This window comes from Myotis myotis, unplaced genomic scaffold, assembly GCF_014108235.1.
Source record: "Myotis myotis isolate mMyoMyo1 unplaced genomic scaffold, mMyoMyo1.p scaffold_m19_p_11, whole genome shotgun sequence".
In the NCBI taxonomy this organism is placed as follows: Eukaryota; Metazoa; Chordata; class Mammalia; order Chiroptera; family Vespertilionidae; genus Myotis; species Myotis myotis.
The window spans coordinates 63,884,709-63,904,740 of record NW_023416315.1 but is presented as its reverse complement, the minus strand read 5'-3'; the positions used below and the strand labels follow the sequence as shown (position 1 = coordinate 63,904,740).

General features: G+C 44.9%; 1 protein-coding gene across 1 annotated transcript in view; it reads left to right on the top strand.

The window, feature by feature from the left end:
• Positions 1-20,032, top strand: part of SND1 (staphylococcal nuclease and tudor domain containing 1) — a 456,936-nt gene that overhangs the window by 282,883 nt on the left and 154,021 nt on the right. Inside the window, exon 15 of the mRNA XM_036328783.1 lies at positions 12,709-12,850. Within this exon, the coding sequence (XP_036184676.1) occupies positions 12,709-12,850 (142 nt within the window). The remainder of the gene's footprint in view (positions 1-12,708; positions 12,851-20,032) is intronic.

Below are 20,032 nucleotides of genomic sequence, written 5' to 3'. Positions count from 1 at the left end.
GCTTAATGGTGGGGATACATTCTGAGAAATGTGTCATTAGGCGATTTTCTCGTTGTTTGAATATTATGGAGTGCACTTACCAGACCCAGATGGTCTAGCTCAGTGGTTCTCAATCTTCTGGCCCTTTAAATACAGTTCCTCATGTTGTGACCCAACCATAAAATTATTTTCGTTGCTACTTCATAACTGTAATGTTGCTACTGTTATGAATTGTAATGTAAATATCTGATATGCAGGATGGTCTTAAACGACCCCTGTGAAAGGGTCATTTGACCGCCAAAGGGGTCACGACCCACAGGTTGAGAACCGCTAGTCTAGTCTATTACACACCTGCCTAGGCTACATGGGATAGCCAATTGCTCCTAAGCTACAAGCCTGTATAGCATGTGACTGTACGGAATATAGTAGGCAGTTGTAGCAGTGGTAAGTATTTCCGTATCTAAACAAACATAAAAATGTAAAAATACAATATAAAGGATTAAAAATGGTACACCTGTATAGGGCACTTACCATGAATGGAGCTTGCAGGTTAGAAGTTGCTCTGGATGAGTCAGTGAGTGTTGAGTGAATGTGAAGCCTAGAGCATTCCTGTACATTCCTGTAGACGTTATAAACACTGTACACTTAGACTACACTAAACTTATACAACACAAGATTAAATCAGGCTCAAGAGAAAATGATGCAATCAACAGACAGTAAGCACAAGATATGTGAGGCTACTGTTGGCATAACACAGCATACTGTTTTAAGCAAATAAGTAGACAGAGTACATTCTAAAATAATGATAAAAATGTACTATTGTAAGTACATAAACCAGTAACATGGTTGTTTATTATCATTAGCAAGTATTATGTACTGTACATAATTGTAAGTGCTGTACTCTTACACACCTGAGGGTACGGTAGGTTTGTTTACACCAGCATCATCACAAACACATGAGTAATGCCTTGCAACATTAAGACAGCTACTGTGTCACTAGGCAGTGGGAATTTTTCAGTCCCACTATTGTACATGCCGCCCATTGTTGACCAAAACGTCATTATGCAACACCCGCTGTATTCCTGTAAAGATTCATTATTTGATTCTTAGAAAAGTAACAACATAGTTGTTAAAATGGTCCCTTTCTATCATCATTGATTGTGTTTAGACATACCAGTTTAAACAGAAATGTCACCTTTAACTATTTTCTTATCAACTTAGTGATTTATTTGCTATAAATATAATGTCTACAATTTGGATACATTACACATTTTTAGAGATTTATGTAACATGGAAGTACCTTTTTCACATATAAATTGGTATTTTTGAACCACTACCTCTGATGTCTATATTTTACATTTACTTACCTGACCTCAAAGCGTTAAAGCATTTTCTTTTCTTTTTTAAAATATATTTTTATTGATTTCAGAGGTAGAGGGAGAGGGAGGAGAGGGAGGGAGGGAGGGAGGGAGGGAGGGAGAGAGAGAGAGAGAGAGAGAGAGAGAGAGAGAGAGAGAGAGAATGAGAGAGAGAGAGAGAAACATCAATGATGAGAGAGAATCATTGATCTGCTGCTTCCTGCAGGTCCCATATTGAGGATGGAGTCCACAACCCGGGTATGTGCCCTTGACTGGGAATCGAACCTGGGACCCTTCGAACCTCAGTCCACAGTCCGGCACTCTATCCACTGAGCCAGTCAGCCAGCATTTTCTCCATGAAATAGGAATAGTTTTTTGTTGTTTTTTTTTTTAAAAGGAAAAGGTTGTAAACTAAGTGGGAGGCATGGACTTAGGAAGTAATCCAAGACAGGATGTGCAGGGAATTTCCAGGATCCCGGTGAAAGGAAGGTCCAGGACATCTGTTGTGAGCAGGCCTCACAGGCCACCATGCAGAAGTCAGCAGGAGGACGGGAGCTCTGCAGGGAAGGCTGTAATTTAAAGTCATAATTTATAAATACTGGCTATCAATTTTATAACAATGATAATCTGCTGGGAAGTTAGAGTATGGAGAAATGGGGAAAGGACTGCTTGGGGTGAAGTTGGGGATGGGAAGAGGTGTGGTTTATTTGTGGAAACCTTTCTGGATCTCACAAATTATGAGCCATAACCTTCAGATAGTTCTGTGGATAGGCAGACTTCAGGAAGGACCTTTGCACCGTGTTGGTGGACGACACACCTCAAACAAATTTTAGAGAAAGACGATTGAATATAGGAAGCAAGCGAGTTTGTATAGTTGATACTTTCTTGTAACTAGGTACATACTTCTGCCCTTTTTATATTAAGCACACATATACCATCCCTATGCTTTCTAAGCTAATCTTAGAGTACAAAAAAAGTCTTATAAAATAAGCCTGGGCATTGCGTTTCCTGTTGATGATAAAAATGCAGATTTTCCCACTAAAATGCAATGAGTTTTTTTCTAAAATAAATTGAATAGTGCTCACAGCATAACTTCAGCTGGTTAAATTTGGGATACTAAAAGTCATTTAATCCTATATAATAAAAGCCTAATATGCAGATCAACAGAACGGCAGGACGACCAGTTGCTGTGACACACACTAATCACCAGGGAGCAGATGCTCAACACAGGAACTGCCCCCAGGCCAGTCAAGGCCGGTGCCAGCAGGGGCCCCCCAACCACCCTGCTGGTCGCCCTGCAGAAGGAAGCAACCAGTGGTGGCGGTGGGGGGCGGGGCCAGCAAGCAGGTGACGCCAGGCCGACTAAGGTGGTGCCAGCGGTGGGGTTTGGGGGGGCCCAATCACCCGCCAGCTGCCCCACAGAGGGAGGCAACTGGCAGCGGTGGCACCAGGCCAGCCAAGGCAGGTGCCAGCAGGGCCCCCCGATCGCACTGTCAGTCACCCCACAGATCGGCCCTGTTCTCCGGCCAGGCCTAGGGATGCTACCCATTCACAGATTTCATGCACCAGGCCTCTAGTAAAAGAATAATCTCGATCCTGTGTAAAATTTTCATTTGATTAAAAGTTGGATATTATTTTATACACATTAAGCTACATCACATGATTTTATTTCCAGGTAGAAAAGGAATGTCAGTAGGCATATGTACACAGTAATACTTTTTCCTTCCTTTGAACAGAGCATTCCCTCTATATAGCCAGTTGAGGATCATGCTTTCCTTTAGCCATTACTGAAGAATTGATACTTTTTTATGCTGCTTTTAGGAAAATGATAAGATTTTTTTCTGTGCTCTTGTAACCCCATGATTCCTCATCTAGACTATTTTCTGCTTGAATTTTTAAAATACTTTAATACATTGAATAGTTTATCTAAAACATGATTACTTAGTGCTTAATTTTGAACTTATTTTCTTTGAGCTGCTTATAAATTAGGTGACTAAAAAAAAGTTTTCTTAAGCTAAAAATTAAAATATTGCAGTGTCTACTTATCCAGGACAATTTTAATTTATTTTAAAAATGTAGGCATAATTTATATACAGTAAAATATATAATTTTTAGTATATAATTTATGAGTTTTGATAAACATGGATATTTTGAGAGCATGGACATATGGAACTGTCACGACAGTAAAGATAGTAGAACTGTTGTATCATCCCCCAGAATTCTTCTGTCCCCTTTGGAATCAACCACTGATCTGTTTTCTTTCCTTACAATTTGAAAAAATGTCATGTAAATGGAGTTATGCATTTGAGATTCGCCCTTGTTGCCTATATTCTTTTCATTGCGGAATATTTCAATGTGTGAGAATACCACAGTTTGTCCATTCTGTGATGAGGGAGATTTAGGATATTTCCAGGTTGGGGTGAGTGCAGGTAAATTCAGGCCATATTCTAGGGTCCTGAATCTGTTTCTGTAACATGATTTGACTTTCTTTTAGTGAGATTGCCATGATTGTCAGAGTGCTGCTCTGCGTGTTTTCACGATAAACACAGGGTTGTCTCTTCCCTTAACATTTGCCAAGTCCTGGTTTCTTTTCTCAGTATTGTACCCATGAACAGGAAATAGATGGTGAGCAAGACCAACCAAATGAAAATATTTAGATGCCTGTTCTTTGCAGGACTCCTGAGGGCAAGCATATTCTTCAAATGTTGGAAGATTTAGGGTTGTGCAAGTCTGATTGCAGAGACATTTTTCCCCCCCACATTTGGGATATGAAGCTACGCTTACCACTGACAGGCTCTGCAGCTTCCTTCCCATTTGGGAAGCAGACCATGCCAGCTCCTTCTGCCCTTCGGTCTGTCCTTAGCTTGCAAGTTTGGAAACGGCCATCCTCCCTTAATAATTCGTAAAGGAGTATAGTTAGGAAAGAAAATGGAAAGTTGTGTTGTGTGTTGAGGACGCCTCAGGTTAGAATGCCAGCCTCCCACGCTCGGCTTCCTTCCAGCTCAGTGCTCCTACAACTGTCCTCTGATCCGTGCTCCCAGGAGCGGCGCCCGGAGCCTGGAACATGGCTCTGCTCCACTCCGCCCTGAGCCTGAGCGAGCTGCCAACTGAGGACACAGTGTGAGAACTGCAAACTGCAGACAGCACTGGATGAAAGGTTATTGATGGCCTAGCTTCCGCACCTTTCTTTTCTGTTTTCTTATAATTTTGTTTTTCAGTCAGTGTTTTTCTCTAGGGTTCTCTCCTGTGTTCACTCACTCCTGTTAAACTTGCACCTCACTGAATTTTGTGCCCTCTCCCAGTCTCCTCACACACATCACCATGAAACACTGATAGCCAGCCAGACAAGATTGGGTTCAAATTTTTTAGTGCTTTGTGGTATTGTTGGAGCTGGACAAGATTCCCAAGTGTGCCTCTCCCACCCCCGCCAGGGCTCCATTTATACCAAGAGATTATCTTGGTGTCCAGCTGGTTCCTTACAGAGATTCATAAGCTCATTCTGTGAATTAAAATGTCATTTGGGCTGTAGGAGCCTAGGCTGTGGAGGGAGGAAGAGTGTGGAGTGATGGGTGACGTTTCTGCCTTGCGGGTAGGGGACATACTTACAATTTGTCTTCTGGATAGCTGGTCAGGAGGCCCTGCACGGACACTAGTAGATGACTGCGGCAGTGAGTTACCACCACGCACCTGCAGTGACAGTGTGTGTGCTTCAGTGTCCCTGGCTTCGGTTCTGATCTCCATCTGGGTCTCCTGTGTACCTGGACTCTTGTACACACAGATTTTGCTGCTTCACTATTAAGATTGGTTGGTCCCAAACAGCATAGTGCTCTGGAGTCCGTTAGCCTCAGGCCAGTCAGCCCTGTAAGGACAGGCTATCTGCCCTGGCTGGGGAGACACTTCTTTTCTTGCTGGAGTGGCCAGCATAGGACGTGGCTGTACCTCCAGGAAGCTTCATCGAGTTTGATGCTCTTTCCCGTTCAGTTTCTCAGGTGCTGGTGGAGTGCCCCCATGGAACCGTAATAAGCTCTTGCATGTATTTGTTTTTAGTTCTTTTTCCTATGATGTTCATCAAAGAGTGATTGTGATGATGAGAACTAATTAGTGAGCTTCATTATTAACAGTTCCCATTTGAGACTTGCATGTGATAATCCTGAGTGGTTAATTGTTAACTAATAGGTTTATTTTGATTGCCATTTCCCTGTGCTGTCTTGTGTGTGCGGTGATGTTCCCCTTACCAGTGTTAACTGTGTTAATGCCCACTGTGATGGGTATTTTCTGTGGAAAAATCATAGAACTCATTTTGCTAACATCGAGCACAAACCGACAACCTAAAACCCGGTTCCAGAATTCACAGAACTTTGATTTATGTCAGTTCTGTTCTTCTAGGATGCAGATGACCTAGTTGTCTACATAGTGTTCTCAGGACCTCGGTCCTGTACCTGCGAATAAGGAACCTGCTTCCCCTCCTCTCCCCCGACGCCCTCTCCCAGACTTGATAATCCACAGTACTAAGTTATTGTAAACATGTATCTGCTTACGCAGCAAGATACTTCGTTAAGATAAGTTGCGATCTGTCTACTGAAGGGGATTTCTTTCAGTCCTTGACACGCACCCACATTTGGAAGAGGTTTGGGCTGACAGGCCAGAAGTGAGGGGATAGTAGGAGGGCATAATTAAAGTGTCTTTATAACCTTTCTCTCTCTCTCTAAGGACCATCCTGCCTGTCTTCAGGGTCATTCAGAACCTTGCTCCTAGAAGTTTGAGGTATAGATGTTAACATCCTTTGAAATGAAGTCACCCCAGGCACATTTGTTGCATCATTACTTTCTCAATTTCAAGGTGCATTGAGGAGGCAGAAACATTCCTTAAAGAGATGCCATCCACAATAGCAGGTTAAATGTAGCTAATGTATCCTTAAATTAGCCTTTCTAAGAGTACAGGAACACGCTTATATGGTTTGTTTTGGAGTACAGGTAATGTGAAAACTAGCAGTGCAATCAAACAGACTTATCTGCTCAGAAACAGTTGCTTCTTGATTAGCTACACTGTTGGAGGGGAATATTGGTAGAGAAAGCATTAAACTATGGCTAATTTACTCAGATTCTCAAAGCCTGAGCCAATGTAGTACCAGGTAACTGTGTCAGGTAGATTGTCAGACCTGTAAATAAACCACCTCATAGGAAACCGGGGGCCGAGAGTCCCTGCCACTAGATATGGAAGCAGAAATGTTGGGTGCTTAGTAGTCTTCCTCTGAAATCAGCATTCTCTTGTAACTGTCAGTGTTACCTCTTAAAATCTGAGGCCTTTAACTTTATTTTAAAAAATCTATACTAATAAAAGGGTAATATGCTAGTTAGACTGGATAGACCAGATGTCTTCTGGACGTCCTTCTGGACAAAGCCACAGCAGCTGAGAGGGCCGAGGGCCGGTGGCCCGGTAGAGGCAGTGGCATGGGCCGGTCCAGCATCACGGCCCCTTCCGCAGAGGCAGTGGGAGAGGGGGCTGCGTGGTCCCAGTTCCAGTGCTGCCCCTTCCGAAGAGGCAGTCGCAAAGGCTGGACAGGGTGCAACCTGCTGTGCCTCACCCTCCCACAGCCCTTCTCCCAGCCGGCCTGGCCCCAGATCACCCCCCACCCACCAGTGGGCAGGGGCCAGGACCAGTGCTATGAAGCAAGGGCTGAGTGCTGGTAGCCACAGCGGCCAGCAGTGGCAGCAGCACCAGTGTGATGGGGCGATGCCTTCCCCTGATCGGCCCGGTCGCCTCCCCCAGAGGGAGGCCAGACTGTGACTTAGGCAGGCCTAAGCTGTCAGAAGGACATCCCCTGAGGGCTCCCAGACTGTGCGAGGGGGCAGGCCGAGCTGAGGGACAACCCCCCCCCCCCCCCCCAGTGCACGAATTTTCATGCACCGGGCCTCTAGTACATCATATAATTATCTGACCACTATGTACTACACCTCAAAACTAATATAAAATAATATTGAATGTAAACTGTATTTAGAAGGGGGAAAAAAGACCACCTGAAGTAAAGTTCCCAAATTAAAGTATCTACCCAGTCTCTGTCAGGAAAAAAAAAACAAATATAAAATGAATAAACATGTAACCCCTCACCCTCCACCCCCCAAATAAAACAACTCTTAAAGTTGTCCCTGATAGTAGTTCCCAAGTATAAAAATTATACACTGTATGGCATTGGATACATTTGAATTCAAGTGCTGCATATTAGTGTTTTGTGATCTTCAATAAATTATGTAACCTCAAACAAATAAAAAATAATAAAATCTTTTTATCTGTATAAAAAATAAAATACATTTCAAAGTTCTAAAGTTAAAAGAAATCCTTAATTTCACTAACTCTCTCAGTATAGGTCCTTCTTCAGGATTATTGGAGGAGAATTTAAAATGTCATGCTAATGACATCATTTGAACTTTATCACTTCATCATCGTCCGTAAGATCCATGTGGCATCTTTGATTCCTCAATAGGGCCTAAATTGGTCTCTGTTATATTGTTTCTTGTAATCGTGTTCTCTTATTTACCTTTTATTGCAACCTTAGAAATGAGTATAAGAGACTGAAGCATATTGCTCTACTTGCACAGGCTCTTTGGAAGGCAAATCGTTTGACCACATTTAGTCAGTTTTATAGTAATACAGTCAAACTCCTAATATGAGTAATTTTCATAGCTAAATTAGCAGAGAATGATTTATGGCTACATCACCTGACAAAATTTGTCAGTTGGTCTTACTGGCCTTTTCATTTGTGCCACTGAAACAAATATTAAAGGTTTCAAGAATTTTTATATTGAAAAGGTACATGCCAATCAAAGGAAGTGCTTGAAGAGACATTATTGTCTGCCTGTGACTGAGATTTGAAAGAGCTGACATCTTTTGGTTGACTTTGTAAGAATTTTTTATTCCTAAAAGCCTATCAACTTGGGTGGAATTTCTTTCTTGTCCCTAGATGGGTGGTCTGTATACATAGCATCTTCTTCAAGCCTTCGGAACACTTGCCTATTGAGGATGGGGGAGCTCCATGTGTTGTCTTACAGTTTTGCTGCTGGAAATAAACATGGCCAATTCTGATAGGTCTTTAAAATTTGCTTTTATGCCTTCAATTGACATAGTTGGCTTTCCCTTCTAATCTTTGTCATAATCAATGGCGTGACAGATTCTCTTTGCTGTCTTCCCATGTGTTGTTTCTGGAATAGGACTGTTGTAGGTGGAGACTTAGGAGGAGTCAGAAGCATGTATTTTTTCTTTTTCATGTTATTATTTCATGGCCAAGTGTAAGGTACCTTTGCTTCTCTTTGACCTCAGGACCAGCCTGGTACAACTTCCTTTTTAGTATTAACATTATGTGTGCACATCTTTTTTTCTTATAAATACATCCAAAAGATGGTGGTGAGCAAAAGTCTCTTTTTGAAAAATAATAGATTATTGTAGTCTTTAGGGAAAGGGTCTTCTCTTCAAAGACATTAAGTTGCCTCATTATTTGCAATAATCAGTTTGATAATTGTTGTTGACTTACTGGCTCAACTCATGAATAATGTCCCATATTCAGACAAGTACGGCAAAACGGTTTTAATGAGGTAGTGCTTTCTTACCCATGGAACATTTGTCTTGCTTGACTGTTCTGGAGTTCAGCCAACTGCCAGAAAGGCCTTTTCCCACTGTATATGTAGAGTGGAATATGTGTTGCTTAAATGTTCATTGAGAGGAGTTTCCAACCCACTAAAGCTCCTTGTGCCATTACCTTTTTCCTATGTGCCATTAGAGACACAGAGAATGGATGACTGTCTCTCCTTTTCTCTAAGAATCTGTTTGAAGAGAAGGATGAATCTCATTACTATAAATATTGTTTTCACCCCAGCCTACCTCACTGCTTCCGAATGAGCAGAGCCCCTTTGGCTGCTGTGAACACTCTCAAATATTTGATGGCCTCTTTAATTTTCATTATCTAATGTGCATTAATTTAGATACAATAGCTCTGTTGCTAGGAGCAGAGTTAGCAAGGAAGAGCTTAGCCTGCTTATGTTGCAGGCGTTAGGAAAGTGTGCAGATTTTGCTGCCCTCAAAGGGAGTATGCAGTTCTGCTGGCTGGGCTGCAAACCACAGAAATTCTGACATCCAGGAACTGTTACCCCAGCACATGTGATGTGATATTTTGATCCTTGCTTTTTCTGTCATCTATTGAAATAGCTTGAGAGACTGAAAGGATTGGAAGGCTCTATCTCCTCTGTAGCTTAGAGCTTTGGGGTTCTAATGCCCATGATTTGGTACTCTTGAGGGTAGAATGCATGCACTCACTTCATGTGGATGTGTGAGAAAAGTTTAGAAAGTGCTGTGTGGTTTCATGGTTTTACTGTTTCTACTAGAGGCCCAGTGCACAAAATTCATGCACTGGTAGGGTCCCTAGGCCTGGCCAGCGATCAGGGCCAATCGGGGCCTTCCAGCTGCTGGCTGGGGCCTTCCTTTCCCGGCTGCTGGCTGCTGGCTGGGGCCTTCCTTCATTCCACGCCGCCCCCTGGTGGTCAGCACACATCATAGTGAGCAACTAAACTCCTGGTCTCCTGGTTGAACTCCCGAGGGGACACTTTGCATGTTAGCCTTTTATATATATACTAGGGGCCCGGTGCACGAAATTTGTGCATTGGGGGGGGGGGAGTGTCCCTCAGCCCAGCCTGCCCCCTCTCACATACTGGGAGCCCTCAGGCGTTGACCCCCATCACCCTCCAATCGCAGGATCGGTCCCTTGCCCAGGCCTGATGCCTCGGCCAGAGGCGGAGACCCCCATCACCCTCCGATCGCCTGATCGGCCCCTTGCCCAGGCCTGACGCCTCCGCCAGAGGTGTCAGGCTTGGACAGGGGGCCCCTATCTCCCCCCGATCACTGGCTCTGGCCCCCGCCCAGGCCTGAGGCCTCTGGCCCAGGAATCATGCCTGGGCAGGGGACCCCCATCTCCCTCTGATCGCTTGCTCCACCTCCCGCCCAAGCCTGACGCCTCTGACCCAGGCTTCAGGCCTGGGCAAGGGGACCATCATATCCCCCCAATCCCCGGCTCCGCCCCCCGCCCAGGCCTGATGCCTCGGCCAGAGGAGTTGACCCTCATCACCATCCGATCACCAATCACCGGATCGGCCCCTTGACCAGGCCTGAGGCCTCCGGCAGAGGTGTCAGGCCTGGGCGGGGGACCCCCAGCTCCCCGCAGTTGCAGGCTCCGCCCCTGCCCAGGCCTAACGCCTCTGGCCTAGGCGTCCGGCCCGGGCAGCGGGGACCCACAGCTGCAGCAGCCCCGCGATCGTGGGCTTCACTTTAGGCCCAGGCAAGGGACCCCCTAGCTCCTGGGACTGCCAGCTTCGACTGTGCCTAGCTCCCATCGCTGGCTCCACCCCTACTTCCTGCTATCACTGGCCAGGGCGGCAAAGGCGCCTGATTCTCCGATCATGGCTGGGGGGCAGGGCAAAGGCGGCCCTGGGGGCCCTGCCCCCCAGCTCTTAGCTCCCCCCTGGGTTTCCGATCACTGTCAGTGGCAGGGGGCTTCTTCCTGCTTTCCCTTTCGCCTCCCTGCATTGTGCCTACATATGCAAATTAACCGCCATCTAGTTGGCAGTTAATTTGCATATAGCCCTGATTAGCCAATGAAAAGGGTAGCGCCGTACGCCAATTACCATTTTTCTCTTTTATTAGTGTAGATAGACTAGGGGCCCGGTGCACAAAAATTTGTGCACTCAGGGGTGTTCCCTCAGCCCGGCCTGTGCCCTCTCACAGTCTGGGACTCCTCGGGGGATGACCAGCTGCTGGCTTAGGCCCGCTCCCTGGGGGATTGGGTCCAAGCTGGCAGTCAGACATCCCTCTGGCAGCCTGGGAGCCCTTGGGGGATGTCCACTTGCCAGCAGGGAGCAGGCTTAAGCTGCAGTCGGACATCCTTAGCACTGCTGAGGTGGCGGGAGAAGCTCCCGCCACCACCGTTGTGCTGGCAGCCATCAGCCTGGCTTGTGGCTGAGCAGAGCTCCCCCTATGGGAGCTCACTGACCACCAGGGGGCAGCTCCTGCATTGAGCGTCTGCCCCATGGTGGTCAGTGTGTGTCTAGTGACCAGTCATTTCCAGTGGTTCTGCTGTTAGGGTCAATTTGCATATTACCCTTTCATTATATAGGATAGAGGCCTGGTGCATGGGTGGGGGCCAGCTGGTTTACCCTGAAGGATGTCCTGGATCACGATGGGGGTCCTGCTGGGGTTCCTGGCCAGCCTGGGTGAGGTGCTGAGGGCCATTTGCAGGCTGGCCAAACCCCCTTCAGGGTAGGGGTCCCCTCTGGGGTGCCTGGCCAGCCTGGGTGAGGGGCTGATGGCTGTTTGCAGGCTGGCCACAGCCCCCAGCCACCCTAGCTCCCAGTGGAGGCTGGCTGGAAGCAGGTATCTGGGATTTATTTATCTTCTATAATTGAAACTTTGTTGCCTTGAGTGGAGGCTGCAGCAGGCCAGGACTGACAGGAAGCTTGGCTTCCTCCATCGCCGGGGCAACCAAGCCTCCTGCTTGCTCCAGCTCCCTGGCTGCCAGCCGCCATCTTGGTTGAGTTAATTTGCATATAGTTGCTCTGATTGGCTGTTGGGCGTGGCTTGGGCATAGCGGAGGTGTGGTCAATTTGCATGTTTCTCTTTTATTAGATTAGATAATTATTTGTACTGTAATTATTCTATGGGATTGGTCCCCAAGGACACATCCTACTGTTACAGATTTCCCAGACTGGGAACAGAGCAGTGTGCCCAGGTCCTGGCTCATCCCTGAAAAGCTCCAAGAACAGGGCTTGTTGTACTGGTGCCCAGATAAGGCTGCGTTATTCTCTTCTATAAGACACAGTGACCCCTGGGTCTACATAACCTATTGAAGGTGGAAGATGAACTGCTTTGGGTTTCCTGGGAAAGGGCTTAGGGGCTATATCACACAGCCTGAGGGTCACATTGTTTCTTAATGAAAATTAAAGGTTAAATTAAACTACATAGAAGGTTAGTATTGATCTTCTCTCAATTTCATGTAGAAGAAATAGGAGCTCTTTCCTGTCCCAGAGAAGGAGTGAGATTATCATTAAAGCACCTTCCTCACTTGTCTTGTACATCCACTGATTACTTAGTAACTGAACAGAGGGAGGCAGAGGAGTCAATGAGAATGTTCTGAAAATTTCTGGTTAATTTTATCTCTTCTCTGGAATTCACATGGATATCTAGTCTATGTCATGTTTTTAGGAATGTCTAGTTTTACAGAGTTATTGGCCTAGCTTCCCATGGTCTGCTAGACTGTGTCCTATACCAGAGCGAAAGGAACATTAACCTGAATCCCATTACATGTTTAAGGATTCTTTTTTCCTTTCTCCACTAGGATACCCAAAAAGCAAAGCAGTTCCTGCCCTTTCTCCAGCGGGCAGGTCGTTCCGAAGCTGTGGTGGAATATGTCTTCAGTGGATCTCGTCTCAAGCTATATTTGCCAAAGGAAACTTGCCTTATCACCTTCTTGCTTGCAGGTATGTTTTATGTGTTATGTGTTGCTGTGGAAATTCTTCCTGGAGCTCAGAAGTCATTTCCGGAGGTCACATGCCTTCTTTCCCCGTGTCTTACACAGCCCTGCGCCCGTTGGGTGCTTTCATCTCTGAGATTTGAGCACAACATTTGTAGATTTGGTCCTTCTGTCACTGGTCCCTCTCCTGTTCCTCATTTCCACCAATTTCGGGACGCAGGAGTAGAGTAGTTTAAACAACAGCACAAATCCTCAGACAATCTGAGAGAAGGGAATTCCAGGCACAGAAAACGACTATTGATGGAATTCGCACAGTTGGTATTTCCTATTTGGAATAGGGCCCGCCCCCGCCATGCTAGTCCTGGGCAGGCCTCAGAGGAGCTGAACACCTGCCTTGTAGCTCCCCAGGCAGTGCCGATTGTCTCTCTCTTATTCTTTTCAAATGTCATTAGGATCCTAGTCCTTGATGAAACCCCACATGACATACCTTCGCAGGCTCCTGCACTGAGGTTGGCATACTATGGCAAGCCTTTCTTTCTTTGCTGACTGAATTACATCTTTCTTATCCTATCCTTTCTAGTAGCTTCATAGTTGATAAGCCAGCAAGACTGTGTATAAATTGTGCTCTTGGAACAATTTGTATTTATGCATTCATGGAGCAAATCTCTTCATTTCTTCCCTATTGGTAAGTAACAGCCATTTGTTCAGTCAGGACTTTTAAGAAACTGTAGACTTAGAGAGAAAGTGTCATTTTACAGTGGGGCCTTGACTTACGAGTGTCCCGACTAACGAGTTTTTCGAGATAACGAGCCATCTCTCAGCCGATTTTTTGCTTTGAGTTGCGAGCTAAAATTCGGGTTATGAGCCAGTTTCAGATACCCCACCACTAGTTGGCGCAGCGAACGCCACAGTGAACGCCACAACATCAGCCCAGCATCACGTGTCTCACTCGTTCACTTTATGATTTGACATACGAGTAATTTGAGTTACGAGCTCCATCACGGAACGAATTAAACTCGTAAGTCAAGGCCCCACTGTACTTCAATACCCTGCTCCTCATCCCATACACATGAAAACACTCACTCACTCACAAAGGACTTACTCTCCTGTGTTATCCCGATGCGCACTGTGTTTCTGAGGCTGTCCTGCTGCCTCAGCGTTGCTTCTCTCGTGTTCTTGAATAGAATTGACCTTGGGGGACACGAAACGGGCGCCCTGTTTGTTGTCCCTGCCATGTTGCCTCAGCCTCCCTCTTCTAGAAGGCACTGATAGTTTCTTTTCTGTCAGGGTCTCCCTTGGCCCCAGCTAAATGGATTGTTGTATGACATAAAGCCCTCCCTGAACACAGGACCGTCCCTTCTGGTTGAGGCTCTCGCGCACTCTAGTTAATGACCTCTCCACAGCGCTGCAGGCTTCCTGAGGGACTAGTTGAAGCCTGACACAAAGCTTGGAGGCAGCCATGAACGAGAAAGGCCGCAACAAATCCACACCTCATTCCTGGGAATGTGTGCTGTAGTTAACGGAGGGGGAGTGTAGCAGTGCGCGAGTCCTTCATGCAGCCATTTGTGCCCTTAAAATTTCTGTAGCGAAATTCTTAGCAGTAACTTCTTGCTGTTAAAGCATTTGAGGTGTATATTTATCTCATCCTTTGCTCTCTACCTGCACAACAAAAGCTTCTTTTTGGCATCGTAGAGCTTCATCCAGAGGTGTGAAAGAAAAGCAGTATTATTCTTTTTTCTGGGAAACTTGGCCACAGATCTGTAGGGGAAAGAAAACATTGTAGCTCTGGCTTCTAAACTCAAAACTGCCTGAATGGAGCTGGCTTTTAGCTTGGATCTATCTTGGTGGGAGTTTTTTTTCAGAAGCCTTCTGGTTGTACCTTACTTAAACACCGCAGTCTGATCACTCAACCCGGCATCAGCTAGTTCTTCTGTGGACTTGGCATTATTCTAAGCTTAGCAATTCAAAAGGCATTGCCTGAGTTCACTTACATTCTGAAAGACAGATTATACAAGCAAATGAATGATAAAAATATAAGCTTTACATTTGTCTCCTGCCATACTATATGCGCTTATGTTATGCATCTTCTGGTTTCTTTAGAAACATGGCAAGGATACAGGACATTGAAGTCGTCAGAGAAAGCAGATCTCTATTTGAATCATGGCTCTACTCTACACAGGCAGGGACTTAGGGAGATTACTTACCCACTTCAAGCCTCAGTTTATATGTCAGTCAACCAGAAAGAGTATCATGCCCCTCAGGATTGTTATGAAAGTATCATGAGATGAGAGAAGGGTGCAGAACAAGCCTGCCATAAAGCAGATCATCAGTACATATATTTCCTTCCTCATCCCCTCACAAAGACTTTGTGAGTTCATACCTAGAGCTTTCCTTAACTCTTGTATGTAATGGCCATAGGTCATAGTGTCCATGGTAGAGCCATAGTTACCTACTGATGGAAATAACTCAAGAAAAGTCACTCTTCTAGTCTCCTCCTGACTGATGAGCTCACTGAACGGAAGGCAGCTGGCTTTTCCTGTGAGACTTTGGAGCAAGGAATTCTGCATCATCCTCGTAAGACTAGGTTCTAGGTCTCAGGAAGCTAGCAGTGGTTCTCAACCTTCCTAATGCCACGACCCTTTAATACAGTTCCTCATGTTGTGGTGACCCCCAACCATAAAATTATTTTCGTTGCTACTTCATAACTGTAATTTTGCTACTGTTATGAATCGTAATGTAAATATCTGATATGCTATATGTGTTTTCCGATGGTCGCGACCCACAGGTTGAGAACCGCTGCGGGTAGACAGACCTGTAAACGAACGGCAGTGTTGGGGACTAGGTGAGATAGTAGAGTCATTTACAATGCACAGAAGTAGCACAAAGACGGAAATGATTGGTTATTAAGCCGGGCATCAGAGAATGCCTCCTTGAGGATCTGATAGCTGAGCTGTGTTTGAAAGGACAAATAGAAGTTTGCAATGTTGGGGGAGTGTGGAGGTGGAGGTGGAGAGGAAGGCTCGAGGTAGAGATTACAGCATGTGCAAAACTGTAGAGGTCTCAGATACCCTGATGAGTCCAGGCAACCATGAAGCCTTTGGTATCAGTGGAGTATAAACAATGAGGATAAGGGTGGTGGGTTGAAGTTGGAAATATAGACAGGAGCTAGTCTTTTTTTTTTTTTTTTAATTGTTGTCGGAGCTAGTCTTCTTGGGTTAAGAAAATTCATTTTGGTGGATATATTGGACTAAATGAGGCCGGGGGTTGGGAGAGCAGTTAAGAGGCAAGAGGGATGGAGGCCTGAAATCTGGCAGTGGGAAAGAAAAGAGATTGGGAAAGTATTGAGGAGGAAGACTTGATAATTTGGGAAATAACTGGATTTTTTTGATCGGGGATAGGAGATGATGTTAAAATGTGGGCGAGAACATAAAGCATTATTTGAGTGGGCAGAGTGTGATGTCTAAAAGCAACATGAAAGTAAGAACAGGTTTTAGGGAAAGATTGTTGATTTGATTTTAGACGTGTAATATTTGAGGTCAGCAGAGGGGCCTAGGCAAATTATTCATGTGGAGGAGCCATCAGCATACAGGCAATAGCTAAAACAGTTGCAGTGGCTGGAGGACCGGTGTAGGAAGAATAAACACCCTAGAAAGTTCTGACCTGTGAGGAGTAGGCTAAGCATTCCTACATGGTCGAAGAAAATATGGTCAAAGGATGGAGGAGAGTAGTCTTTGGAAATGGGGTAAGTTAGAATTCCAAGGAGTTAGCAGTGTGAGATTTTACCTAAAAGATCAAGTAGGTAAAAACTATGAAGTTATTTTCTTATTTATCACTTCACTCAATTTATCACTTCACTTGCTGATGACCTTTGTCAGTGCAGTTACATCAAAGTTGAATCAGTCAAAGGCAGATTACAGGCAATTGGGGAATAAATGTGGGAAATAAGGAACAGAATTAAAAATAGACTGCTTCTTACAAAAATCTGACAAAATGGAAAAGGAATGCAGAAAAGTGAAAGCTAAGGGTCAAGGTAACATTCTAAGGATGTCAGCATTTGAGTACTTTTGTAATTGTAGTTCTTATTCAAGATTGGAACAGAATGTGGCATGTATAGTTGGAAGTGCTATTCAGTATACCTATTGTTTTCATAATACCAATTACAGAATGTAAAACTCAACAGAATCTTTTTGGCAAATGAGAATATTAAAAAGATGGAGTGAGAAAATATCATAGGCAACATGAGAACTACTGGTCTGATTTCTGAGGAGAAGGAACTAGAAAGAATGTAGAGGAGTGACTAATAGAGAGTGACCTGGAAGAGATGGAATGAATAAGATGTGTGGAGGACATGGGTGGGGGGAGTATCCTTAGAGAGAAGGGCCCCTGGTTCTCTGAGACCACCTACAACTCTGAGAGTGAGTGGACACACAGCACGGTATTCATGCTGTGGAGTTGTCTACCTACCTACTCAGTGATCCTCCGGGCACAGCTTTGCAGCTCTCTGTGTGGTCTCTGCACCATGTAAGAATGGTGGTCTGCTAGAAATGATGTCTCTGCAGCCAGGAGAAAGTTGGGGTTGTGATTCTCAAGGGGAAAGTCAAGATAATTGCTCGGCAGCCCATATGTGCTGCTCTCATTAATCCCAGCCTTTTGGAGAGCCCTCTGGACTTTAAGGCGAGGTGGACACTTTCCATTTTTATGTGGCCTTTTTTAGGCAGACGGCTCCACAGCTTGATAGGGAGTGGCATTTGGCCCAAGCCAGCTGGCCTCCCTGTCACGGTTCCTGCACCCCTGTACGTGGGATGATTGCTTGGTCAGATGGGATAGCAGGTGGGGCTGGGCAGCGTCAGCTGTAACTAACAGGTTAGTGCCTCCTGAAGGCTCTTGCCCTTTAGTCCTTTGAGCACCTGGCTTAGGTTTGGTCGGTGAGCAGGTGACCTTACACCATCAGAACTGAGACTGTTCAAGGTCCCTTCGCCTGCTGCTTTGGCCGCCTCCTGTGCATACTTACCACATTCCCGCATTCTTGGAGGCAGCCAGTCCGTTCTGGTCCTGCGTTGATAGGAAGTCAAGAACCCAGGCAGCCTGCATTTGTTCAAAGGTATTCTTTTTCCTCACCTAGCATTTAGTGAGCTCCATATAGTCCCTTCCAGTAGAACAAAAACAGTTCATCAGCCATCTTTATTTTTAGTTTACTTTCACTTGTCATGTGTGTCCATTTTGCTTAGTTTTTTATCTGAAGGGATACTGAGGCACATATTGGCAAATCGTTTGGATTTTGATTCTGATTTTTATTTAATAGCACCATCGGGAATGGAGTGTGTCCTACTGCTATGACCTTTATCTTACATGTCCTTATTTTGAATTACTTTCTTAGCTCTGAGGTATATGGGTCATGTCGAGGGCAGAGTTCAGGAAAGTTGTCCTGTTGGCTGAGCATAGCAGGTATTAAGTTAGTGCCTGTAAACCAAATGCCTGAAATAGAAGAGAAGAATAGAGGTTTCAGTGTAAAGTAGTCTAAGGAGCCTTATGTCAGATTTGGAGTCTTCTGCTAACTCACTGAGTGGGCCCACCCTGTTCGAATTTTCATGTTATAGAGGTGGGGCAGCGGTATGTATGAGGAAGTATGGACTGAGGCAGGTCTGGGGTGGGGAGAGTGGAGTCAGTCACCTTACTTGGAACTCATGCTACAAACTACCTAGAGGGCAGCAACTGCCTGGCAGGGGGTCCCATGTGCATCACAGCAGGTGACTTAGGATTAACCAGCTACCTAGTCATATGAAACAAGACTAGAAAATGAGACTTCCCTCTGCCTGCCCTTTTGCATTTCCAATACTTTTTTTTTTTTTTTTTAATTACAGCTCCCCTCTGGAGCTACATTATGACAAGGGAAGCAATAAGAAAAGGTTCTAGATATCTGGGCTTTGATAAATATTGGTGGTGAATATGTGAATGGTGAACTAAAAGTTTGATTGTGTGTCCTTCCACCCTGAATGCCTTTGAATAGAGTACTTCATTTACTTCTTCCTCTTTAACGTCTCATCCTATAGGTATATCAACTACCTCTTTCAATAAACTAAAAACTTCTAATGGGAGAGGAGAGGGAACATGAACAGAAATATTCTCCTCATCTCCTGACCCCAGGATGGTGGATCCCCATTGATTACAAGTGCCTAAACAAATTAAACAATTAAAGCCAATGTATGTTTAAGAGAGAAATCCCATTCTGCTATCACAGAGGTGCTAATGAATCAGGCTGTTATTGTGGTTGTGTTTGCTGGGCTTCTATTCTTAATTAAGCAATTATAGGGTCTGCTGATACTTATGAATTTCTTTCAGATGCTTTAATTGAATTGCAACTAAATGGATTTGTGTAAAATGGGGTATTCTTTCTCTTGGGACTTCCCGGTTCGAGCCTGTCTCCACCACCTACTTGCTTTCAGGTGGGCCCCATTACTGGAAATGGGCAGCTTGACATGAGACTTTACAGAGGCTGCTGTAGTTCTTTGCTATTAAAGATATCATTGCATGAATTATATAGATTATGTTCTTGTCAGGAGATCCTGGAGTGCCACTTGTAGGCATTAGCACAGTAAACAGGTTTGGAGAGCCTTTCTTAATGAGGCCAAGGTTCTTGCAACCCTGCTGTAAGAAAGGTAGTCTTTGATAGATGATGGATGATGTATAAATTAATGAGATAGCTTCTTCTTTCTTGAATAACTTTTAGGGTAGTGTCAACAACCATACGGAAAACTTGAACAAGGGGGGGGGAAAGGAGTTGTAAAAAGGATATGCAACATCATGAGAGCGCACAGAAAAGAACAATTAATTGGGGAATGGAAAAGACTTTCTAAGGGAGATGGCATTTGAGGATCCAAGAAGATCTGGAACATTTTCTTTGGATAGGCTGGGTGTGATTAGCCTAGGCCAGTGGTTGGCAAACTCATTAGTCAACAGAGCCAAATATCAACAGTACAACAATTGAAATTTCTTTTGAAAGCCAAATTTTTAAACTTAAACTATATAGGTAGGTACATTGTTATTAACTTAATTAGGGTACTCCTAAGGCTTAGGAAGAGCCACACTCAAGGGGCCAAAGAGCCGCATGTGGCTCGCGAGCCGCAGTTTGCCAACCACGGGCCTGGGCAAAAACAACGTAGCCTCTATTCGTCCTGAGGAAGAGTTGCCT